We start from the raw sequence: 25821 nt of genomic DNA, 5'->3' as shown, positions 1-25821 counted from the left end.
TGTGGAAGGGATGAGTGAAAACACACTGAGGAAATCCATCTTTTCTTTTGAGGGAATATCATTTTGAATTTAAAACAAAATCACCGAGAGCTGCCAGTTTGGTGTTCATCCATCAGGAGTTGTCTCACTTGACCCTATGTACAGAGGCTTATTTTCAGTCTATGTAAATGTTAATGTTTATGCATGTCTCCAAGCAAAATGTGTTCTTAATCTCCTGCTGAATTCTTACATCAGAACAAACTGAAATTTGGCATGGCCACCAGTGATTTTCCAGTAAAAAAACCTACCTTATAGGAGTTCCATATGCTTTCAATTCTTAAGATATTTAATAATGTTTTCACCTCTAATTAGGAGGAATATCTGGGTTTGGCTCTTCCAGTCTCGTGGGAACTAAAAGTATGGTTTTGCCAGTTTCAGGGTCATTACAAAATTCCAGTCCTCGTGTTAAATTTTGCTTTTCAAGTTCTGAATGAACTCAGAATTTGGATACATGTTGAAGCAGCAACTGATTTCCTGGAAAATCTTAAACTAAATTAGATACTACAACTGTCATAAACAGAACATTTAAGTTTAGAAAACAATAGCAGAGAAATCTTGAGTAAAGGTCACTATATTCAACCCTTTGTTTCTATCCCAGGAATTATTTATTTCACACAGGTGGTTATTTATAAAATCATTATATTTAACCATATTCCTAGCTAGAAGTCATGAAATACAGATTATTCCTAAGGTGCTGTGGTTCGAACTGTATTTCCTTTATTTATTTGCTACTTTATGACTAAAATGGCAATTTCTTTTGCAAGTCAAGCAAACAAACAGTTCTGTTTGGTGCACTTTGAATCAGCTGAGATAGTAAGCCACAAAAACTAGGGTTCACAATGGAAAACCAATTGTCTCTTAATGACAGCAGCCCCTCTGGTGCTGGTTAAATGTACTCCAAACTAAACAGCAAGAAGTTCAGAGTCTGGGATTAGAACACTGCAAGCTGGTTTCAAGGAGCCCTGTCATGGACTCGCATTGTCTAATTTGGCTTTACAAGAGTAACCTCAACTCTGCATTCTTTCCACCAGTGATTAGATGTTCTCTGCAGTTTGTACTGTGAGGACATGGAGCACATCCTAAGCTCCTGCAAACCACTGGTGGTACAATTGTTTTTGGAGGAGCTATACTTTTTATGTACCTAGATCTGGAGGTACAGTATTTCTTTCACTGAATCACAAAACACAAATGTGAAAATTCGTTTTCAAAGAGAAAATACTTTATCACCACCTCACATGTCCACACACAAGGATATTCATGTTTCATTGTGCCAGTTTATACCTGCTGAAATGGGATTTACAATACATAGATGTAAATGCTAGTGTTGGTGACAGACTGGGCATAAACTGCAGCCATAATTGAAGACTCACGCTTGCTGCGTGGCTGCACTGTCTGTCCCTGCCAGACCCTGATGAGCCACTTTTCCTTCATTATTTAGGAAAAGAAATATACCATAAAAACATCATTTCACTGCCCAAATCATTAAATTTTCCATAAAAGCCTACTGCTGTCGGGTCCTAGAGGTGTTCACCCCAAGCTCTTACAGCTGGGTAGAAATAGGTATTAGTTTCCACCATCTGTGTAATTCCACAGGTTTGAAGTTACGAGTCTATGCAATATTAAAAGCTGGTTTGTTTCTAGCACAGATTGATTAGGACATATTAGTATAGCATGTATTGAATAATTGTTTTAAGTGAAGTTTGCAGTTGCTTTTGGTGTGTGTGAAGGGTGATGCAGAGATACAGTTATAAACAGAACTAGAAGGCTGTTTTGGTCCCAGTTTTCACTGAACTTCCCTCACACCTTTCATGCCATGTTCAACAGTGGTTTGAGGGGAACCATTCTGGGTGATAACCACAGCACTGATCGCCAGAGCTCAATGTTGGCTGTCAGATAAGAGCTTTCAAAGCAGCCAATAAAAAACATTAGCTTGGTAAAATTTAGAGGAGGGTGCAAGGACTCGCACTCCCATTGACAAAAGAAGTCTGGAGATAATTTGTGGCAGAGATTTTGATTCCTGGGATGAATCTTTTTTTACATAGTGAATGAAAAGGCATCATATGAGGGGTTTTCTGCATGAAGTAATCAAGAGATGTCTTTTCATGCTAGAACTTCAAACTCCATGAAACTTGCCCAGCTTGTGGTTATGCACAGTTACTCAACCCAGGCTGACAGGGGAATCTTCTTTATGTCCCTGGTGTCACTTGTGGCTTCCTATCAAAGCTGAATAACTTCACCATTTCAGAGTTTCCAAATGACACTGAAGAAGCTTGGCACAATCAGCTAAGCTTCTGTTTTGGTCAGGAATCTCCAAACAAGCTAGGATCAAAAACTTCCCATGGAAACAGGAGGGGGCAAATTAATCTGCAACATAATCTAATAGAATTCCATGGATTTATTAGCAGAAACTGGGGGAATGTGTCTAAACCCACATGCATTCAAACCAGATTCTTAGAAAGCCATGCTCCTGTGTATTGGTCTGTGTCCACTGGTTCTGCTGGTCTCTTCTAACTGCTTCCCAGTTCTGAACAGCTCCGAGGTGAGTACTACCAGAGAGTAGCCCAGCCCAGAAACACCTCCTAGGGCCCTGCCTGCCAGTCCCTGAGCTTTGAAGCAGAATATTCATGATAAGAAAAAGTGTTAGATGTGATGTTTCAATAACCAGATTAAAAACTGCTGAATTTCCTTCCTGCACATCTCTTGCCACAAAGAAAATACAACCTTAGCTTGTGAAAGTTTGCCACAATTCTGCACTGCTGCATTAGGAAGCCAATCTGTATTTTGATTTCTTCCAGAGTGACCCACTGTTACTGAACCTGGACAGATGGGAGCATTCATTTTCTGAGCACTTTGTGCCCTATTCATTTGTTTTGGGGCTTCAACATCCAATTTATGATGCAGATGTTCAACATGGGAGATACAAATTTTGTTTTCTTGGCTGAATTGCAAGGACACTGCTGGGAATTTGTATGTGATGATGTGCTTTTGGAGTCCTATCACTGCCAAAGCTGCCAAGATACTTGGCCTCATGAGAGGACTCTTTCTATTCAGGAATTTGAGCACTAAGCCTACTTGCCTCTGTTCAGAATATAAACCTGTCTTTCTATATGCGTGTTCTCTCCCACTTCCAACTTTTTCATTCAGGCTTCTCCTATGATAAAAGTATATTTTCCTTTCCCCTTCAGGTTCCTGCATCTTGGTTGGTGAACACTCAGGAGTTTGTTTGCTGTAGTGATGTTTTGATGGAGGCTTTAGTTTTCCTTACAACGCCATTTTCTTCCTGTGAAACCTTGGATAATGCTTGGAACTTCTGTGCTCCCTGAGTTGCCAATAAGAAGGAGGTACAAATAGATGCTGTCAGTGGTGGTGTGGAAATCATGCAGGTTTGTGAGCCATGCTGAAAAATGCTATTGGAAAGATAAGCCCAGTGCTATTAGTCACTCTACAGTAGCAAAGTGAATTACGAGCTCAGTGGTAGAGAGATGCGGGTTAGTGTGTAGTCAGTCTCTTTGTGCTTCTATCACATGTAAAAGAACATTTTCTAAACATATCTTTTTTCCCTTAGCAGCAAAATGAGTAACTTCTGAAAGGGTTAGTGGTGACTTACCAGAGCCTTCACTTTCCCCTCAGTTCTTGTCATTCATGTGAATTAATGAAGATATTATTAAAGAAACCTGTTGTTTCCTTTCTCTGTTTCCACTAATTAGTTCTAGTCAAATATACCCAGTGACAATTGCCTTGGTTTCTGGTGCACAGGGTACAAGTGACCTGAGCAATCGATAGAATATCCACATTTTGACAGCTGTTTTATAGTCCAAAGAGGTTGAATCTGAACTTGTTTTTTCATGTTACATCCAGAGCTTTGGGAGAGTGTTTTGGCAGGCTTCCTGATGGGCACAGCTCCCGTTCCCAGAGTTCTCTCCAAAGCATTAAGAATGGAAATAACAGCTAAGAATTTTCCAGTTTAGATCAGGCTCTGTGTACGTTAAGAGAAACAGAAGCATAACCGCAAGTACCACCATAAAGCCTTTAATGTAGACAGGCTGCAGCAGAAAGCAGAGCTTAACCTGGTGAAACTCTCATAAACTGGTCAGTATTGGCTTCATGTATTTGCACCCCGTGTTTTTGTCTTGATATGGAGATGTAGTGACTACATGGGTATACCACCAAGAAGCTTTTTAATGTAAAGATCTGCCTAGCTAGGTTGCCTAAAATCAGAGGCAGGCTTAGTGATCTCTTAATGATGTTTTACTCTGAAATAGGATTGCTTATAGGAAACTATAAAGGCCACTGTGACAAACACTTAATACTTTTCTTTGCTCTCTTCTCTTCAGGGTAATTCCTTGGTTTGCGTTGTGAAAATTGCTTTAATGAGTGACAAAAATAAGATAAATGGTACATAGCATCTATTTTACGGGTGTTTTTTTTTCTGACAAATGCTGGAGAAGTGCTCCAGACACACCAGTACCAGGAATCTGAGGATAATACTGTGTTACAGAGAGCATGAGCTGGAAAAAAACCTTGGGGCAGAGTGGGGATGAAGGAAAAAGAATTGATTCCTGATTTCTCTTTGAGGATTACAGTCCAAATCTTGTGGAAGTTAGTGGGAAACTTTCCATCTCCTCTAATAGGAGTTGGGCCAGATCCTCAGGATATTGCTTTACCAAAGCAGGGCTGCAACTGGTAGTAGGCACAGGCAGATGGAACAAAAACAATTTAAAGAAATTTACTGTAGACAAGAGATTGAATTGTGGCAAAGCTGTCACCTTTGCTGAGGATAACAATATATCCAATGTCATGATCTTCATGCTGTTTGGTTTTTAATCTTGAAGATGCATTGATGGAATCTCACAGCTACTCTGTTGTACTCCTGTTTTATGGGTAGCTTAAGTCAGGAACGAAGTAATAGCATAGTCATTAAAGAACTACTTAATATCAGAGCTATGAGCAGGCAGGAATCCTGGCTTGGAGCACTCGTCTTCAGTTCCTAGAAGTTCCGCATCTCACAGGGACTGGATCTTTTACTACCACGTTTTCCTTGCTGTGTTTTACCAATTTCTCAGGGTTTCCTAGAACATGTGCTCATTTCCAGATAATTTATACTCACTGAAAATTATGTTTTCATAGAACGAGACATCCCTATCTCAAGCATCTCTCCAAAATGAGATTCTCAGCCCTGGAAATACTGTTTGCACTTCAGCTACTATCTTTAAAACACTTAGCATCTGAGCCTGAACACCACTTTAAAATGTACTGAGAAATTGATTTTATTAAGCATGTCAAGCCTTTGGATTATTTTAAAAAGACAATACTCAAATACATTCCCTTACAAGCTTTTTTTCTTGGGTGTAAGGATGATCATTCACCTTAAATAGTAGCACAGTGCCCTGCAATGCCAAGCGTTGGTAGAATGGCTCTACAATAAAGTCAAGCTTCACATTTTAATCTCTCTCTGAGCCACATCCTGTTTTCAGTTAACTGATCTCAGAGGGGGGAAATTTACCAGAGGAAATATCTCTAGCTTGGAAAGTACCAAAAACTTATCTTTAGTTTCTTTGTGTAATTCAGCACCTCTTAAGACAGAGGTGTCATACTTTTGAAAAGCCTCAAAGCAAAAGCAAAGGAGCAAGCTCCCAGCACGGAAAGGAGGGGGGTAGCTGCCCCTTCATCCTGAAACAAAAACTGACCTGACTGATCTTTCTGAAATCAGCAACTTGCAGCTCTTGATGTTCTGAAAGCTTCAAAAGCCACATCCAGAAATGTTTTAAGAACTTTTTCAGAAGCTAGCTCACATCTGGGCAGAACCTGCCTGTGCCAGGTTAACTTGCCACAAGTTGTAACAGCCCTAATCACAAAAGAAAGCAAGCAAATGTTTCAGGGGAAGGACTGCTAAGACTGTATCACACCTTCCCCACAGACACTGAACTTCAGTTTAATGCATGGCCCTGGTGACTCTGCACTTGGAGCATCTGCACACACATTTACACACGAAGAAGTAGAGAGAAGGAAGTGGAAATGAAGAGACGTTACATGTGATTCTGCAAGTATTCAGTAGGGAAAGTCTTCTCCGTTATGGAGGTGGATGTTGACATTTAAATTGGAAGCCTTAATAAAACAGACATCCTTTTCCTCTGTGACAATTTCATTGCCAAATCTTATTAACATCCTGGCTCTTGGTAAAGGTCACGCAAGCAGGAGCCATGGCTACAGTTGGTCAGATAATTGCACACCCACATTGCTAAATTAGTGTTTTCTTGTGCTGTGACACTATTATTGAACTGCACATGATGCTTTTCATCTGGTGAGTCTAAGGTTTTTCCAAAAGGAAGCAAATGGGATTGCCTCTTTACAGAGGAAGGTGGAAGCATCTACTAGACTCAGATTTTTCTGACAATGTAAGGCTCAAATCCTTTTGGAAAGTCTTGTATGCTAGTCCCTTTTGGAAAGGGACTACAGGGTGCAACTGAAAGGAGTATTTGTTCCACAGATGTATTTTTAATAAAACACATTGTGAATATAAATGGAGGAAACTTTTCAGATAAATTGCTGGCAAAAATGGGACTTTGCTATTAAAAACCCACCAGGAGATGGTCCTTCTCTGTCTCTAGGGCCCGTGAATGAACCAGTCCACAGCTGTGAAATGACACTGCCCATGCAGCAGAGAAGCCAAGTTACGTTCTACAGGCAGCAGAGCTTGGAAGGGCAGAGAGAACCGAGCAGCGACCTGCCTCAGATAGACGGGTACGTTCTTACCGTGTTCTGCAGACATTTTTCATACTTCAGTTATCTTCAGTTTACCATGAAGAAGATTATTGAAAATTTCAATCTCAATTATTTTATACAAATATTTTTCATCCTGGTTTTTGGTATCATTATGGGTTTCTTTGGCCTCTATTCTGCAAACAGTGCTAGGCTTGGTGCTTATAGTATCCTCACAATACTGTATGCTTGCAAAATTAATTTTCCCTGTGTGTACACAGACTTCCAGTCTATTTGCTCTATAAAGGATAAATGCTTATCCTACCCATGGACCTGGCTACCTTTTGAGAGGTTCTTTCCTTAGGTGTATTTGGTTTTAAGCTAAACTGCCCTTTTGAAGTCTAGAAAAATGTTTTCTTTATTCTCGCTTTGTTTGACATCGTCCTTCTGAGACAAAAAGGTAGAAGTTTAATGGCATTTTTTTCCCAGGAAATCTTCCATAAACACAGTATGCGTGTAGCAAAGGAATGCATGAAAAAGAATGATGTTATATCATACAGAGCTGAGTCACACAGAGTTGTGTGAGCAGGATTTGGGATGTTCTTAGCTTCTGCATGAAAATAGGAACACAGCTGTTCATAACAACTACAGGAGAAAAAAGTTCTGGAATTAGTTCTGGTATTTCTTGTAGCAGTGCAGGAAAGCACTACTGCTTATACTTATTTGAAGAAAGGGTATGTTGTGATCCCAGAAGCTGCTCTCCTTCCCTTCTGTTATTCAACATAGCTGTTTGGTATTGTATTTGATAACCTGTAATACGTAAGGGGCAGTCACCCAGAACAGCTGTTCCAGATGTGGAACTACTCTATGTCCACACACAACACAGGAGGGTGTCCACTGATGGGTAATAACCTCATCACAAGGTACCTGGATGTGAACAGTGTTGTAAACGCAGCTTCACAAGCCAAGTGAAGCATCTCGAGAACCACCTTTGCTTTTGATTTTTAATTTTCAGCTAGGACCCACCCCCTGTGGTATTCCCCAAGTTTCCTGCTCAAGGAAGAGCCAACAGATTTGCATCTGCAACTTTCTCTCTTCTGACTGAATCCTACCAGGTCGGTAATTTCATAGTGAACTTTGTCAGGGGAAACGAGGATCTTCTTCCCTGACAGTGATGATTTCTTTTGTAGAAATCGTACTGCACTGTGAGCATCTTCAAAGGATTTGCATCCGTTGTTTAATGCCTCTCGTTAGGCTGGTGTTGGGAACACTATCTGTATCTGAGTGCAGCTGGAGGTGAGGCACAGCACAGCTTGCTTGAGGCTTCCCAGCAGGGTTCACAATTCAAGTCAAGCCTCCCACTCTTACTGGGGGCAGCGGGTTTCCCCCAGCAGAGGTGTGGAGAGGGCGTTTTGCACTGTAACTTCGCCGTGGGAGGCAGGAATCTGTCACAGCCCGGGTTCCCCTGTCCCATGGCCACAACCACCCCAGTTTCAGGAACTAGATACGCACATTCAGCCAGCCCGGGGGAATCTGCTCCCTTGGCGCTTTCTTCGCTCCGTTCCCCATCCCCGGAGCCGGGGGCAAGGCCGGCTTCTCGCCGGTCCCCGAGGCGCGCTGGGGGCTCCCCGCTCCTCCCGGCCTCGGCGAGGCAGCAGTCGCAGGAGCCGCCCGGCTGCGCTTCGTCTGCCCGCGGCACGGGCTCCCCCACCGGGCCGAGCACCGGCCTCCGGGCCCGGCACCGCCCCGCCGGCCGGCCCCTTCCCCGGCCACCCGCCCCAGCCGTGGCCTGGGCTGCGCCGGGGCGCCGGGCTCAGGTAAGCGGAGCGGGTGGGAGCGAGGAAGGGCCCCCCGCCGAGGGGCCTCCCGGGGCGCAGGAGCCTGATCCCTGTAGCACGCTTCGGAGAGCAGCTGCAGGGCTGGCGGGGACTGCCCGGCTCCATCCGCCCTGCGGAGCCAGCGATGGGGAGAGAGGGTGCCCGCCGAGCCGGGGCTGCCGGATCCGCTCCCTGCCCTCCGCTGCCGTTCTACCGGGCGGTATCGGTATGATCCACCCGTGCGTGTGCTCCAGGGGCGGCCCGTCTGCCCCCTCCTCACCTGGGTACCAACCCATGACAACTTCCTTAACCCGCAGGTGCACGTTTGGTGTTGTTGGTTTTATGGTTCTTGGCAGACTGGGAAGCTCCCTGTCAAATGCCTGGAGAGCCCAGGGGAATTGCATAAGCTAGGCTGCAGAAAGTGCTGTTTGCTCAAAAAAGAGTGCTTTAAATGCAGGGTACGCCCTACCCACCACTGCAGCTCTGCCTGGCCCAGTGCAGGCAGGCTGGCTTCTTTTTGTAGACATCTGTCAGTCGATCATAGAATCATAGAATAGTTAGGGTTGGAAAGGACCTTAAGATCATCAAGTTCCAACCTCCCTGCCATGGGCAGGGACATCTCACACTAAACCATGGCACCCAAGGCTCTGTCCGACCTGGTCTTGAACACCACCAGGGATGGAGCATTCACAGCTTCCCTGGGCAACCCATTCCAGTGCCTCACCACCCTAACAGGAAAGAATTTCTTCCCTATATCCAATCTAACCTTCCCCTGTTTAAATTTGAACCCATTACCCCTTGTCCTATCACTACAGTCCCTAATGAAGAGTCCATCCCCAGCATCCCTATATTACTTTTGATACTACTGAGACAGGTTATTGTGTGTCAGTACCATTGTAGGAAAAAAAGCAGATTTATGAAGGCATTATTATGATCAAACTGCACCAGGTCCCTGGGTGAAAACCTTTCCTGGATTTCCAAGCAGCTGTGAAGACACCAGGATCAGTTTTAGGTCCATTTCCAAAAATATTCAACCACACAGCTCTTGTAACCAAAACCAATACTGAACACATGTGACATGTGCTACAAGGTGTATCTGCTAAGAGCACAAGTGTTAAGCTTTTTGTGGACTTGGGAGTTCTTTCATTTCACTGCTAGTTATATGACTTCAGAAAAGTCACTGTGAACTCATTTGCTCAGTTCCTGCATCTGTGAAGTGTGATCACAGATTTGGGCTACTGGGAATTGAAGGTGGTTGGGGATTTACTCTATAGGAAACACTTGTGTGTGACTTGGACTGATGGGATTGTAGCTCTGAGATGATGCCTATACTTACTTCATCTTTCTGAGCACTAAAAAACCCTGGAAAGAAACCCCCAAGCCTTCATTTTAATCCACTGTCAATTTTCATGTAGTGTTTGAGGGAAATTTTAAGTCTGTACAGTAATTTCCTGCTGGTACCTATTCAAACCCTCCTGTGACATTTAGTCACGCATGTCAGCTACAGGCTCAATAAAACAGGTCACTAGATTGCAGCACAGGTTTGGAGCTGTTGTTTTATTCTCTCACATCAAAGTGGGCTTGTGTCTGCTTGTTTGAACACCAATTTTTTTTCCTTCCCTTTGACAGTAGTTTACTTCAGATGGCTGAGAAAACAAGCAGAGGCCCGCAGGATGGCCCTGGCTCGTCTCCTGATGAAAATGAATTTCCTTTTGGATACCCCACTAACATTTGTGAGGATGTGCCTGATCAGAAGTACCTGTGCAGCAACTGCAATAACGTTCTGAAGAAGGCCCTGCAGACGCTCTGTGGGCACAGGTACTGCTCAGCCTGCCTCGCCTGGATTGCACGGTAGGTCCTTGGGGCACTGCCATGGCTGAAAGCACTCCTGAGAGCTGCGTTGTGCTGGGCAGATGACTCTGTGGCTACCTGGCCCACAGTCATTTCACTGTCTGCAAGTACTACCTGAAGGGTACTCTCTACCTCATTCTTTCCAGTATGGAAGTGTGGGGAAGGCTGGATTTCTGGGCTTGCAGATGTCTGTAAGTGTGAGAGAATGATTCTGATTTAACCTTGAAGAACTCATACACGGCTGAGTGACTACTTCCATGGGACTTTACAGTCCTTTGATAAGTGATGTTATAGGACTTTCATAAACATTATCTTGGAGTTTTATTTGTAGTAACTCAGCTGGGTCAGTACATGTTAAGATGCTGCTGCCATTAGTGACGAAGGATGACAGCCAATGTTCAGGACAACCTAAAAAACCGGGAGCTGGGCGAGGATTTGCTTTGTTTGATCAGTTGCTTCTATCCTGCCTTTTCTTGCACAATTACGTTTTGATCCAAATGCTGTGGAAAAGGGTATGTCTGCCTGAAACTGTAGTACAATTCCATGAATTTGAGCTGACTTCAGCTTTGATGCATTGGAAAACGGCAGCTGTCAAGATTCAGTGACTGGCTAAGTACGTGTAAGGCCTGTTACTGTGCTTCCTCAGGGATTTGTTAGTAAGCTGTTTGTGTTTTCCTATACATGCAGTCTTAGCTCTGGTCACAGTGTGGGGCACATGAAAAGCTGAGTCAATGCACTGGCCATGTTGTGATTTAAAGATCAATGTGTAGTAATGTAAAAATGTGTTGAAATTAATGTATTTGACCAACTTTTGTAAATGCATTACTGTAAATCTAGAACAAAGATCCTTAATGAAGTAGCATAACCCATAAATTCCAAAAACTGTCAGCAGAACAGAGCTAGAATTGTTCTATCTTCCCACTAGTCTTACAGCACAAATGGGATACTGCCTCAAAGGGTCTGATTAGTGCAGTTTGAAAGCAGTTGTGCTCTGTTCAGATGGATGCTTTTCTTATGAGCTTCTTGGTCTGTGTTAGTTCATTATTAGCTGGATGCTAAACAGCACTGGCAGTGCAATACATCTCTAGTAAAGTTGTATTTTTGCCTTTCCTTTATGAAACTCTGTGGTAAATATTTTGAGAGGAGATAGAAACCTTTTTAGCTGCAGTGGGATGTTAACTGTCTAGAACTCGAATCTGCACTGGTTTTATCATCCCTTTGTAATGTGAAGTCTATACATCTATCTGGGGAAAATGTGTTTTCTGTGTTTTAAAAGACTGTAGTTTTCATGTTACCTTTTCCACAAGGTGTTTTTGCGTAATTCATGAGATAAATAGGTTTGCATCTTTATTTATTTTTTCTGATCCAGGCTGCTCTTATTTTGCTGAAATACAGATAAGATTTGTGGGCCTAGTCATGAGGAACAGAAAAGCAGGGTGGTTTTGACATCACAATATTGAACAAGGGCTATGGATTTTGAGTGGAGGTTACAATTTCCATGGCTTTCTTTGTGTCAGTGTCTATACAAAGACCTCCTAAACCACAGCACACCGACTGATTGTTACTGCATTCTTCTTTCTTTTTGCCAGAAACAATAAAAATGCAATTTGCCAGAAATGCAAAGAGGAAGATCCCAGCACTTTCAGTGAGGGAAGCCTGTTGGCAGAAGAAAGGGTAAGTTGTAGTTCACTAGTTTATCATTAAACATTCTCTGGTCTACTCCGTAGTCATCGTTGGCCCACAGTTCAGGAGGGAATAACAGAAAATGTGATAGCAACTGATAGTTACACATTTTATTTTATGCTTTAGTCATTTGGATTTCCCAGGTTTTGATTTAAGAAAGTATAATGGCAGCCTTAGGACTTCCAAAGCCTGCCAGGTTCTGCAACATAAAATCCCACACACTTCCATAGGATTAATTTTTTATTGTCTCAAAGTAACCAGTGCTTTCCTACTTGAAATAATACGTCTTAGCTGTTACTTACTATCCTTAGTGGATTTTCCAATCTCACGATTCTCTGTACGCTTCAAACATTTTACCATACTCGTGGAGCATCCCTAAGGAGAGAAGAGTATCAGATAGCTGGCTGAATTACCTAAAAAGTATTTGACAGCCAGAGTATCTGGAGGAAATAGTGGGAAACACTGAGCTGAACGTCATGATTGATCAAAACTGGGCACAGGCAAATGTTTCACCTGTGATTTCACTGTGCAGATCTCTTCTGCTATTGTGTGATTTTCCAGACAGACTGCTGCACTATTCCATATCCTGAACACAAATTGGGCCATAATACTCAGTCTCAGCTGATCTCCTTTCTGATTATGTGCAGGAATACGAAGAAGCACGCATTCTGTCTAAATGTTTTAGGGAAAAATGGAAGCAAACAGGCAGTGAGATGAAAGGTGAAGTTTAGGAAGGGGCTGCAGGAAATAATGAAGCTGGAGATAATAGCGAATAGCTCAGAAAAAATCCTCAATTCTGCAATAAATTTCCCAGTGACAAAATTAATGTATCATGTAACCAAAAACGGGTACAGTTAAACCCTTATGAACTTCTTGTTCTATGTTGACTCTCAGTTCTCTTATAACTCTAGGATTTCTCTGCTGTGGGATTCTCACAGGGTCTGCTGGGACTTTCTGCACAATCTGTGGGTGGGTGGTTGTAAATAGGGCCCCACTCTTGCAAGCTGATCTGCCTGATCAGATTCTTATGCCCGCCTGAGTGTCCAGACAAAGTCAATCACCACAAAGGCATGAGGATCCGCCTGTGTAGATCAACTTACATCAAGTTGTCTGAGTTTGTAAACAACATGAATAATAGCAGCTTTATTCTTTATTCCTGACAATCTCTGCTTTACCTTTGCTGTGGGTTTGTTTAATGCTTATTTCCCATGCTGTTTACGTGTTTATGTTTAAAATATGATACCTACACAAGGAAAAGAAAGGCTTTATCAGGATGTGTATTTGCCTGAGTTTATCTGACGATCTATTTCTGTAGTCTCTTCCGTCCCTTCATCTTACACTTTTGATTTATAATCCCTTAATATATATTTCTATGATTTATAATCCCTTCAACATTACTTCAAGTCTTATCATGGTGCTGTTCACCAGTATCACCTATTGAGCGCCTACATTTGTCAGTGCAATCAGTTAGAGGAGTAGGGCATCACACCCTGGCTGCTGACATTCATGGGGCTGGCTTAGAGGCCAGTGCCCTGGTTTGAACTGGACATGAATCACTTTGTGGCTCTCCCTTCTCTGTCTGTGGTTAGAGCAGCTGTAGATCCTGGTTCAGCTGCAGAGGGCCGGCTTTAGCTGGAGAGAAAAAAACCACTGGATTTATCCTGGAAAGCTTTTGGTCAGATTGATCTGTTTGTTAACTTGTTCCTACCTGATGGTCCTGACCCCATGAGCAGTAGGCCAGAGTCTTGCCTTAGCTAGAAGCCATAAGACCCACACTGTGCAGGTCAGAGTGCTAAGGAGAAATGCATATGGTAGTGGATTTTGGATGGGACATGGCAGGGGACCTCCCCTTATGTGACAGGCAGGTCTGGGCACGTATGTGTGCTGTGGCAGCCACCCATGGTCAACATCAGCAGCACCTGCACCAACATCTTCCTTTGAAACAGAGAAATTGAAAAAGGGGAGATGTGCAACTACAATACATCAAATCAGATATGTTTCTGTTTCCTTCTGTTTGACCCAGAGCACTTTTATGTCCCCAAGAGTCATCTCAGTTACTGTATGAAGGTCTGACTCAGGTCTCTAAAGGAGTTCTGTGCAGAGTTGGGTTCCCAGAGGTTTGGGTGAATATTTCAGAGCAGTCACCTGTGCAGATGAAAGAAGAGATGAGGATTTCCTTCCTTGGTTTCCACCTGAGTAGTGTCCATAATGATTTAACAACCACAAGTGTGAACCAAGAAGCACAGGGAATGCACGTAGCAGTAAGAGACATGTGCGCTGCTGGGACTGTCCCCGTAGTTAAATGTATTTTAAATTATCTATTTTGTAATGTCAGGAAATTCCTGGAGTTTTTCTCTTATGACACAAGGGGAAAAGCCACCATGTGCCTGGTAACTTGAATTGCTTTACTCTGATTTTGCTCATCACTTAGACTAGACTATTTCAGAGGCTGGGGCTGGCCTGCTTTCACTAATTGTACATGGATTATTAGCTTACTGCAGCTACTCTTCCATGTATGCAAGTGAAGCCGTACATGGCTGTGTACAACCTACATGATTATTTTGTAACTCCTTGTTTGTAGTTTTTATGCAAAGTTCTGGACTTCATTTGCAGGTTGAGATTAGGAAATGAGTTTCTGTGAGACCCCGCCTATAGAAATGTATCTTCTCACCACTCGTAGCATTGGCTACGCTTCTTTTTTGTGATTTAATAATAGATGTAGGAAACATCATGTTACATGTGTACAAAGGTGTTGTATCTAGGTGAAAACAAACTCCGGCCAACCAGGAATGTTGAAGCTGATGATTTTATTTATTTGTTTTAGCTCACTTGGTGGAATTTCAGTCACTTGACTGAAATGGGGCATCATTTGTAAATCCTTTCCTCCCTCTATTTGCAAAGGTTCCCTCTGCCCAGTTCTTGCCTTCTCTGTGTTGGGAAATCTGCGGTCCCCTGTTGTGTACTTACCAAGAGAGCATCTAAAACCATGCCATTCACTTTAGCAGTGCTTGTTCTTGTGTCAGTGTGCCTATTTTGGCTGTGCAATTTGTACTGTTTGAAGTGTGTCGTGTTTCATAATTTACATAAGAATTGTACATTTTTTCATGGTTAACATAGCAAAAACAATCTACGTAGTGCAAAAAAACCCCACTCACATATGGTTTACATTTCTTTAGTGCATAGTGCCATAGTAAATAGAAACAGCCATGGCCTGAGCAGTGTATTCTCACTGCAGAACAGTCTCGAGTCTTCTGTGCAGCACGTTTAGGAGGTGTTAATGACCCCGATAATGAAATGCATTCATTAAGAGTGGCACATGGCAGCACCCTACAGTTAGGGTCCTGTCAGCACATTCATTGCATGTGATATATTTCAGGCTTCTATGAAAAGGAACTTAAAATAATGGCTGTAGTTGGCTAGGGATATTTTCAGTAAATTTATATTACATCAAACAGTTTAATTTTGAACTGTAAGAAAGAAATTTTTTAACAATTATTTGGGCTTCTGCTGCACTAAGATGGACTTGCTGGGTTAGAGAGCCTTATGGCAGTATAGCAAATGTAAAAGAAATAAGGGATTGATCAAGATCCAAGATTTTGACACAGTCACCTCATTCCTATGCCAGAAATGCATTCTGGAGCACCTTCTGACCAATGCTTTTTTCCTTACTGTGTTTCCTTTCCAGGCATTTGGTGATGCTGCTATTAATAAAGAGATTTCTGAACTGAGAGTACACTGTGTGACCCTGGGATGCAGCTGGTCTGGTATCATGAAAAACTTCGAAGTACGTTTAAAGGCAGTATATTTAAATGCACTCTGACTTGAATGGGGACAGGGAGACAATGAAACCAGGTTCTTAGCAAACACATATCAATGCAACATCAGTAGAATCAACCAAGCACCAGGATTTATACCAACAGAGTACCTAAAAATGTGCCATTAACTTTAGTAGGGCTTAGATCAAATTGAGAGCAGGCTGACGTGAAATGCCCCACGTAATATGGGTATGGGAACAGAGGGTCTTTCTGCATTTGTAACAGGTAGTCTGCTATGTACCTCACATAACTCTGTATCTGAGAAGCATCTGAGGTGCTGCTGCCTTTTCTTTGCTAATTATGCACAAATTTTCTACATGAGTGTATTCATCGTTAAGGAAAAATCTACCCACTTAGCTTAGCTTCATAGTTCTGAGAACTGGAGCCCCTCTCAGAATGAATACATGGCAAAATTGATTTGAGAGTTGGGTGTGTGATTGAAATTGGCACTTCTGAGCCAGGTCTGTAGGGGACAGCCATCTCCCTGTAAAGACAAAATCAGTTGTGACACAGTGCCTTCAGAAGGTCCAGTAACAGAGGTCAGAGTAAATAGTTCTTATTGAAAGACTGTGTAGATCTATTGGATATAGTTATGAAAGAAGTAACATTGATATTTTTCCTTGTTGAGACAAGATAATGCAAATAGTGTAAAGGAAATGTTTTAAGAGTTATTTTGAGTGTAGTTATATACAACAATAACAGGTGTCAGACGCTATGCAGAGATGTCAGCAGACTACACCCATTCTGTCAGCTAGAGCATGATGGTCTCAGTGGTCAAAAACACCTCTCAAAACCCCTCCAAAACCACCTTAGAAAAAACCCAGGCTAAAAGTTAGGGATCTTCTATTACAATTAAAAATCTGGGACCACGGTCGTGTTATTTTCAAACACAATCATTGGAGAAAGACAGTTCAGGGGAAACCTCATATTTGAGATCAGCAAAAGTTGTTGGTTGTTAGTTGGTTTGGGGTTTTTTTAACTTAAGAATTAACAAGAAAGCCCCAGTAAAATAGGTGATTTTTTCACCAGCAATCTCAGTAACATCATGGAGTGGGACTTTACCCAAGCTTAGAAGAAACACAAAGCAAAGATCTAGGCTGGCAGAATGGAGACTATTTAAAGGTGAATGCATATCTGCAGTTTACATTTTGGTTTATGACTTTTTATTTCCAGGAGCATCAGAGCTTATGTGAATATGCTTTAATCCCTTGTCACACTGGTTGTGGACACATGGTGATGAGAAAGAAACTTGCAGATCATTTGGAAAACGGATGTGTTAATAACGTGACAACGTGTCAGAGGTGTAAGAAGAGCTTATCCAGTAGCGAATACCAAGTAAGACCATTTCTCTGTTTCAAATGAGGGCTTTGTATTAATGACTTAAGTAATCTATCATGACATTTTTCATCCTGTGCTACTGCACTTGGAGAATATTTAATTTTCCTGAGTTTGCTAATTTTTCCATGCATGTGTTGGAGGGAAAAATGAGCTGTATTTGGTAGTCTGCTTGTGACGTTACAAGAGAGATGGAAATATCTGTGTGCTCATCCGGAGCTTGGCAGCCCATGTTTTAACTCCTGTCTTGAAGCATGTGTTCCACTACGAGGTAGGTAAGAATCAGAAGAACACAAGTGATGGGAAGCAATCTTGAAAGTGGCTGGAGTTTTATTTGAACTAAAACTGCCCACAGATTTGTAAGGCAGGCTTTTGTCAGTATTTCTATGAGATATGGTGAAGTGTAACTCACCGTATGAGCAGCAGTGTCCATTACAGATCAGGAAGAGCACACTCTGGATCTGCTGCAAATTGCTCAGTGACTGTTTAAACATATTTAGCTTCTATTTTTCATGTTTAAGTTGTGTTTTCCACTGTTGTCACAGAGACCTGCAAGATGAATTTGCATATATCCTGTATGTATGCAGCCTGAAGTTAATAGTAGTGGGTAGTTTTGCATGTCATCACTGTCACCAATTTATGCCTTTTCAAATACTGAGCTGTGAGATTTACTCAACATGGAGGTAACAGTCCTTCTGGGATAGGAATAAAGCACTCTTGCTAAAACATACTTCTTGGGAAGCTTTTGCATGTCTTCTTCATAGCTTACTAACCCTTACAGAAAGAAGAATATGGGGATCCCAGCACATTTTACTAGTGCTAAATCCAGTGTATGTTTCAGAGAGACAGTAAATACCAGAAGGTGGCAACCCTTAATCCCTTACTTCTGTGAGTGCCGTAGCAGGCTGGAGAAGGAAACCTGAGCTGCCTGATATTCCCTGAGCACCCTGTCTTTTCAGAGGTCTGTGATGCCGCAGATCCACCTCAGAGGGCTTCATTTTCCTGCTATGAAGAGCTGTTTTCCTCCCACTCATTCAGTTAGCTAACATCTAATTAAGTTTTTGGCTGGGAAACCTTGGCAACCAAGGATTGGCCTCGAGATGTTGATTTTTCTCTGCCTCCCTTAGTATTTGTGAAGCTGGAATTTTGCTGGTTACATGATCTGCTTTATTGAATTTGTAGTTACGTGACATAAGAATGTTGATTATTTGTGTGTATTCTCTGTATCCACAATCTTCTGGGAGCACACAGTAAGTTTTGGGCACTGCTCTCCCTCTCTCCATCTTCACCAATCAGTTATTGATCTTGTGATTTCTGTATTTCCATATTCTAAAGGAATGTCTCACCAGCCCCTTTCCCCCTCAAGGAATCAGTGATCTGAAGGAATCAAATAGTAGAAAGGAAGAAAATAAAGGCTTACTTTGTGCAACACTAAGACAGAGTATTAAAAATGAGTTAGAGAGTGACAAAAAACCTGTGACTGCATTTCTGAAGATCGAAAGAGAAACCTCAGCGCTCTTTGCAGGCGAGACTTGAAGGCTGTTGGAATGGCTTTATCAAAAACGTGTGAACTGCTATAGGAAATGTACTGGTGTGCAAAGCCATTTATAAAGATTAAAGACAGCCCCACCTGAACACTATGAATTGAAAGCTGACAGCTGCTGTGTTCAATACACATATTACACTTGTGTGAACCGATGGCAGGAGGATTATTTTACCCTTCTTGGAGCCAGAAATGGCAGGAAGTCTCATATTAGAGGTAATGCATTTTGCATTAGCACATCGTGATGGGAAATTTGGATTCCAGCCTTCAAGATGGTAAAAAGCAGGATGCAGGAAGGGTCTGCACATTAAACAAACTGGAAGTCAATGCAGTAAGAGTTTATGTTTGGGCTTCCTGTATATTTGCTTTTTGTTCTGTAATCCACGTACATGTCATCGCATATATATGTACGTGTGTGTGTGTGCATATAACTACTGGGCAGGACTTGTACATTGCCAGCCTTGTATCAAATTCCCCAGAGTGACCTTGCAAAGCATCTGTAAGTAGTTTCCAAGAGCTCTGGGCCCCATAAGCAAAAGATCACACTGTGTACTTCCATTTAACAGGTATTGCATCTGGAGACCTGTCACTGAGCACGCCTGTGGGGCTGAGAAGAAAATTAATCAGCTTAGAGGCTTAGCTTGAGAAACCTCTGAGCCTGCACTTCGTTATGCAGGGGACAGCAGCACCCGCTCTAAGATGTGCTTTAGTCCCAGATTTCTGAACATTGCTTCCTCTAAAAAAGAAGCCAGAGAACTCTGCAACTATGGCACAGTGAGGCCCCAGGCAGGCACTCTCTGGACAGGGATTTTGCACCTTGTGGTGTGGAGCTCACAGTGCTCCTGGGGAAGTTATCCTTCCTTTCTTTCCTCTTCCTTAAGCCCACATCTTCCAGGAAGAAAGCAAGAAACTTACTGTAAGCTTTTTCTTCCATAACACAAAGTTCCTGTAGAAAAACCTCCCAAATCCCCAAGTTTCTGTAAAACAGGAATAGCATTCCAAAGCACAAGCTTTGTTTCAGAGACTCCTAAATAAAGATGCTCAGTGATTTTAATAATACACTGAATTCTTTTCTTCTTGTTTTCATGACAGGAACATTCATGTGAAGGCAGTTTATGTAAGGAACAAAACCATGTGCAAACAGAAACACCATCAAGAGAAAAGGTAGGTAAAAGATGAGTGAATTTTCAAAGCTGGTTGGGTGCTGTAAGCTGCGGTAATGCCTTGACTTGATTTAACTTGATTTATAGCTGCTGGGATTGCGGCCTAGTTGTTTGTAAGTAAATAAAAGAATCCCTTTAAACTGGTATTTGATTGTTTGCTTTGCTTCTCTTGTTTCTTTCAACAGAACTGCTCTACACCTTCAGTCAACAAGGATGGCTGTCGCTTTTCTGAGGTCGGCTGTTCATTTAGGGTGAGTGACACGGCTGCCTTCAGAAAGGTCTCCAGTGGTGCACAACAGCACTGTGCCTTTGGTCTGACCAGCTTTTGTGTTCTGGGTAGTAGATATATAAATTGATTTAAATAGATCTTTAAGAAAAGAGGGAAAGTCTACCCACTTTTAGTAGAACAGCAGAGGAGAGACTGGAACTGCCATGTTTACATGGTTCAGCCAGTGACACTGTGCATTCAATTCAGCTAAAGATAGATGTTTATTACAATTCTGCTGGTTTATCATATACGTTTTGGATATTTCTTCCAGGGTAACATCTCCCAAAACAGTGAAGAATCTTTGCATTTTTGTTGGCATCTGTTGCCTTGTCCCATCTTTTGTGGTCAGTATATGTATTAAATACTGGTTTATTTAGAATCTTGCTGGGACTCTGCCTGGAATCCTCTTTAATCCAGAAATTGTAGGTAATTGTTTTCTTTTTATGTAGCTTGTGTACACATGTGAACACGTAGCCTAAGTGAGAGGTCTCCTTTCACCACATCTCCTCCGAGAACTGACTGAAATGTAGCTGGACCTGTACCTTGCAGTTCTTCCATCTCTGTCTCTCCCAAGAAATTGAAGTGGACATTGCTTGGTTTGGCTGTAGGCCAGTTACGGTGGTTGTACAGAGTGTACTGACAGTGTCGTCTTCTCACAGGGAAGCAAAGAGAAGGTAAAGAATCATGAGAGAACTGCAGTTGGAGCCCACATGCTGCTTCTGCTGCAGCACATAAAGCAACTGAAGGCAAGCTTGTGCACTGCTGCCAAAGCTGCAAATGGTTTCATCCCACAGACAGAGCTTAGTGTGAATAGTGCAGGAAAAAGCATTCCTGATCTGCAGATCCTAGCAGGGATGGAAATCCGTGGGGATCTGGAAGAAGATTGTTTTCCTGAATCTTCCGTTTCTGAAGAGGAATCTGCTCTGCAGCAACTTGTGAAGGAGAAAGTGATTTCTGAGCTAGAAAATAAGCTACAAGTGTTTGAGAATATTGTGGCAGTGCTCAATAAAGAGGTGGAGATCTCTAGCTTGGAAATCGTGGCCTTTCGGAGACAGAGTGAACTTGATCAAAATATAATACGAAGTCTTGAACTGAAGGTAAATAGTTATGATAAGCGTTGTTTGTGTGCTTGTTCTATAGATAACAAGTATTTACACGTATCAGTGAGAGGTGGTGTAGAGATCAGGACAGGGATGAACACAGGAATTTGAGCTGTGAAGTGTTAAGGTCTGAACACATCTACAGGATCCTTTTGGAGCTTTGGATATGTTTTCAAATGGAGATCTCTAATATTTGTTATCCAGACCTATGTTTAGGTACCTAGATACTCCTGAGAGTTTTGAACATTCAGAGTTTGCTGTGATCAGATTGTGATCAAGCAAGACAGTTGCTTGATGCTCTTAAGGCTGGGGGGGGGGGGAACCAACCAACCATCTGTCCAGTTTGCTTTCATTTTGACACATAACTGTTGCTTAAAAAGAAATCAGAGGAGACCCTTCAGGACATGAGGGCTCCAGAAAGATTCTGCTACTTCTGCAGCACAGCAGCCTAGAGAGGAGAATTGACTGCAGACTGATTTGTTTCTTCTAGATTGCAGAGTTGCACCGGTGCCTGACGCAGAAGGACGTAGGCCTGAGCAGCCTTCATAAGAGTCTTCTGTTCTCTGAGCAAGCTTCCTATGATGGGGTCTTTCTGTGGAAAATAACAGATGTTGGCAGGAAGTTACAAGACTCTGTGACTGGAAGAACAGTCAGTTTATATTCACCAGGTAAAACACATGGTGTGTATGTGTGTTAGCAAAAACCAGTCCTTTAGAAAACCTACTTCTTTCTCTAGAATGGTGCTTCTTTCCGCTCCTGTGGACAGGAAGTTCTTTAAGTCCTTCAACTAAGATGCTGTCTATGCAAAGACCTCATGCTTTCGTGTCTGTAGTTCAGGGCAGTTGCAATGTGCTCTTCCAGAGTGTTGGGTTCTGTTCGGGGCTTTCACACTGCAATTTGCCCACCCTGCAGCCTCTTGCAGTGACATCTGCTGGATCCCTCTCGTGTAAGCCACAGCCTGGTGCCTCATGGTACCCAGTGGCTTTCTGCTGCAGTTCTCTCCCATGTGAGAAGTAATTTGATTAGATAAAATATGCTTGTAGTGGCTAATAACAGGTAATTTTCACTGAGTCACTAAAAGCACTCCAGCCACTGGATTTTCATTGCTTATAATCTCCAGGGTATACTGATTTGTCTATTCTCATCTCTGTGATAGCAAAACACGTCATAGACCATCTTTTCCCATATGCCAGAACAGTCGTTATGTCCTTTTCTTTCCCCAAAGGACACTTTACTAATGAAGGGTTCTGATTTTCAGCTTTCTACACTGCAAAATATGGCTACAAGGTCTGTCTGAGGGTGTATCTGAATGGGGACGGGACAGGAAAAGGAACCCACATGTCCCTGTTCTTTGTTGTCATGAAAGGAGACTACGATGCTTTGCTCCCATGGCCTTTCAGGAACAAGGTAAGAAGGGCAACCTTTTATATCACACTAACTGAATGTAATGACTGTAACTAAAGCTGGGGTTTGTTGAAGTTGTCAGGAGAGAGATGAAAAAGGTCTCTGGACTGTGCAGTTCTCTACCAAGAAATAATTCCTTAATTTAATTTAATTTAATTTTATAGGTGGCAGAGTTTTATATCCTTCACCTGGGAACTGTTACAGTTTCCCCTGTTGAGAGTAACTGACCTTGCAGGTTGTGAACCGTTCATTACCATTTGTATTTAATTATCGATAGAGCATCCAGCTGCTTTTGCAGCATGTTTGCACTTCTGCCTCTGCTGTTTTCCAGTTTATTTTTCAGTTCAATAACTCATCATTTCCACATTCTGTTTTTCAGGTTACATTTATGTTGCTTGACCAAAACAACAGGGAACATGTTATTGATGCATTTCGCCCAGACTTGACTTCTGCTTCATTTCAGAGACCGGTGAATGATATGAATATTGCAAGTGGCTGTCCCATGTTTCTCCCTTTGTTCAAATTACAGTCACCTAAATACGCCTATGTGAAGGAAGACACACTTTTCCTTAAATGCATTGTAGAAACAAATTATTAAATCTTGAAAAATGGGTGGCTGGTAATAAAACACCCACTGAATTTCATTAGTTTACAAGGAAACCAAAACATCAGCTTGAGACCTTGTATTAGTTGTTGTGTGCACACAAAATCCAGAGAGCCCAAGCCTGAATCCCTGAATCCATTCATGTCAGCTGAACATCTGCCTGCTAGAGTTAGCTACAGCTGAGCATGCCCAGCACTTTGCCCATGGATATTGGAAATGAGAACTGTGATTATTTCATCAGAACAGCCAATACTCCTGGTGTAGATGTCAGTTAGTCACACACACCCCTGCACATGCACTTGTGGAAAGAAGCACTATTCTTTCTCACACCTGGCCCAGATGTGGGTGTCATTCTGCTGGTAGTGGGCAGGGAGAGCAGCCAGAGCTCCCTTCTGGCACTGTGGGGTTAGGAGGTTTCGGAAGCTGAGCTTTCCCCATCCTCCCCTGGCTGCGCAGCAACATTCCCAGGAGGCATGGTGCTGGCTGGCAGCCCTGGTGTGGGCTTCTGCCTGTTCCTCCACCAGGGACATGGGCAGATTCCTTCCCCTGAGGCACTGATTGGGTGTCTCTGTGCTTATTGGTGACCTTGAAAGCAGTGACTTGTGGTTAGCATTTGTAACTGGAGTTGATACCAGATGATTTATGTCTTGCTATTTATTTTAGATCTATATTTATGTGCTCTGTAAAGAGATGTCCTATTGCATCAGCAATCGGTGACCACATTGCACTGTGCCTTGGGGAAATCACCTCTTGTATTTCCAAAGGAGTTGTTTGACTTTCCCATTTCAGATTTTGAGCTCTGAGGGCTGGTAACCCCAGGGAAGTTGAGAGCCAGTCCAGGCAGTGTAAGGACCCCTCAGTAGCTCCATTTTCAAGTGTTCAGTCACTTCCCGAACCTTCAAGGCAAGTGACTTAATAGAAAATACTGATTTTATTTTTTACTGCTTTATTATTTTTATGTCTAATTCTTATCACACGCTAAAATAGAACTAACTCTTAGACATGGTTTTGTCTTTTATTGTTATCTTAAAATAGAAATAAGGAATGAATAATTTCACTTGTTTTTTAATGAGCGAATTAAACTTGGAAATCATGCTTGGACTGCATCAAAAGGAGTGTGTCTGACTGGTCAAGAGAGGGGATTCTCTCCCTCCACTGGTAAGACCCTCCTGCAGTCCTGCATCCAGTTCTGGAACCAGGCTGAGAGAGCTGGGCTGGGTCAGCCTGGAGAAGAGAAGGCTCCTGAAGGGGAGACCTGAGAGCAGCTCCAGTCCCTGAAGGGGCTCCAGGAAACCTGGGGAGGGGCTTTGGACAAGGGCCTGTAGGGACAGGACAAAGGGAATGGCTTTAACCTGCCCGAGGGGAGACTTGAGATGAGCTCTTAGGCAGAAGCTCTTCCCTGTGAGGGTGCTGAGGCGCTGGCACAGGGTGCCCAGAGAAGCTGTGGCTGCCCCATCCCTGGCAGTGCTCAAGGCCAGGTTGGACACAGGGGCTTGGAGCAAGCTGCTCTAGTGGAAGGTGTCCCTGTCTGTGGCAGGGGCTAGAGCTGGATGAGCTTTAAGGTCCCTTCCAACCCAAACCATTTCATGATTTGAGACCCCAGGTCTCTCTGTTTCTTTCTCTCTTCCATGTTTAAACTGTTCTTTCAGGGACAGAAAGTTATTTTTCCAGTAATGTGCCAATCCCCATAACCACACTGGAGTAACATGCCTAAAAATATGCTGCTTTTCATGGCTGTGTGATTTTGACAAGTGCTGTATTTATTACAACCATTCCAATTTTCTTACAATTTTATTTATTTCCTAAATAAAGCTTATTAAGTTAAAAAATAAGTTTTTTGTGTTATTTTCACTGTAAAACAGGGAATTTAGCAACTTGGAAATAGGACAACAGTGATTTGCTGTCAGAAGAGCTGCACAGAGCTGCAACACTCACTTATTTCTCCTGCAGGAGCAGGGTTATGCAGTGCGTGGGTCTGAGAAACAACCAGTCCCATGGGATTTTGACCTGAAAAATTCACTTAAGGGTTGGACAACACCGACTCCCACAGCAGTACCCACTCACAAGCCAGGCTCAGCACATAGAGGGACCTGCTCCTCTATGAGGGAGGTGAGTGTAGGTGAGGGCAGCAGGATCTGCCACAGCAGCTTATTCCAGAGCCTCTTGTGGCTCCTGAAGCTGGAGCCAAGCGGGAGGGAGGCAGCAGCTGATCTCCCAGGAATTACTGCAGATCAAGATAGTGGTCAGCTCAGCCTGGTTGCCTGGGCATCGGAGCTGCTCCATACATGTCTAAGCTTCTGTGGTCCTCACTGCCCTGAGCTGCTTTTCCACGAGGGTTTTTTATTAGCTGCGTTTATCACAGCAGACATTGACTTCCCAGGGCTGCCTCTCTGCTCCACTGTTACTTTCTTGTGCAAAATCCTTTTCCCTGTAGAGCTGTTGTTTCTTAAAAAGAATCAGGAGGGTTTTCCTTGTGTGTGAGACACAGTGAGAGAAGGTG

At 42.8% G+C, this 25821-nt stretch overlaps 2 protein-coding genes across 2 annotated transcripts in view; one reads left to right on the top strand and one right to left on the bottom strand.

Annotated features, from left to right (window-relative positions):
• CUTA (cutA divalent cation tolerance homolog) overlaps positions 1-25821 on the bottom strand; it is a 91101-nt gene that overhangs the window by 43148 nt on the left and 22132 nt on the right. The window lies entirely within an intron of this gene.
• Positions 6636-24377, top strand: TRAF1 (TNF receptor associated factor 1). The gene is made up of 12 exons (XM_061476555.1): positions 6636-6780; positions 7754-7853; positions 10185-10406; positions 11996-12080; positions 15775-15873; positions 17078-17239; positions 19875-19946; positions 20131-20196; positions 20873-21310; positions 21804-21981; positions 22572-22720; positions 23097-24377. The coding sequence occupies exons 3-12, from the start codon at positions 10198-10200 to the stop codon at positions 23313-23315; spliced, it is 1677 nt and encodes a 558-aa protein (XP_061332539.1). The 5' UTR covers positions 6636-6780; positions 7754-7853; positions 10185-10197; the 3' UTR covers positions 23316-24377.

Source organism: Pezoporus flaviventris, unplaced genomic scaffold (genome assembly GCF_033815535.1).
Source record: "Pezoporus flaviventris isolate CSIRO_AGI_PZ_B2104156 unplaced genomic scaffold, CSIRO_AGI_Pfla_v1 ptg000097l, whole genome shotgun sequence".
Classification (NCBI taxonomy): domain Eukaryota; kingdom Metazoa; phylum Chordata; class Aves; order Psittaciformes; family Psittacidae; genus Pezoporus; species Pezoporus flaviventris.
The sequence above is the reverse complement of the archived record's forward strand: the minus strand, read 5'-3'. Positions and strand labels throughout refer to the sequence as shown.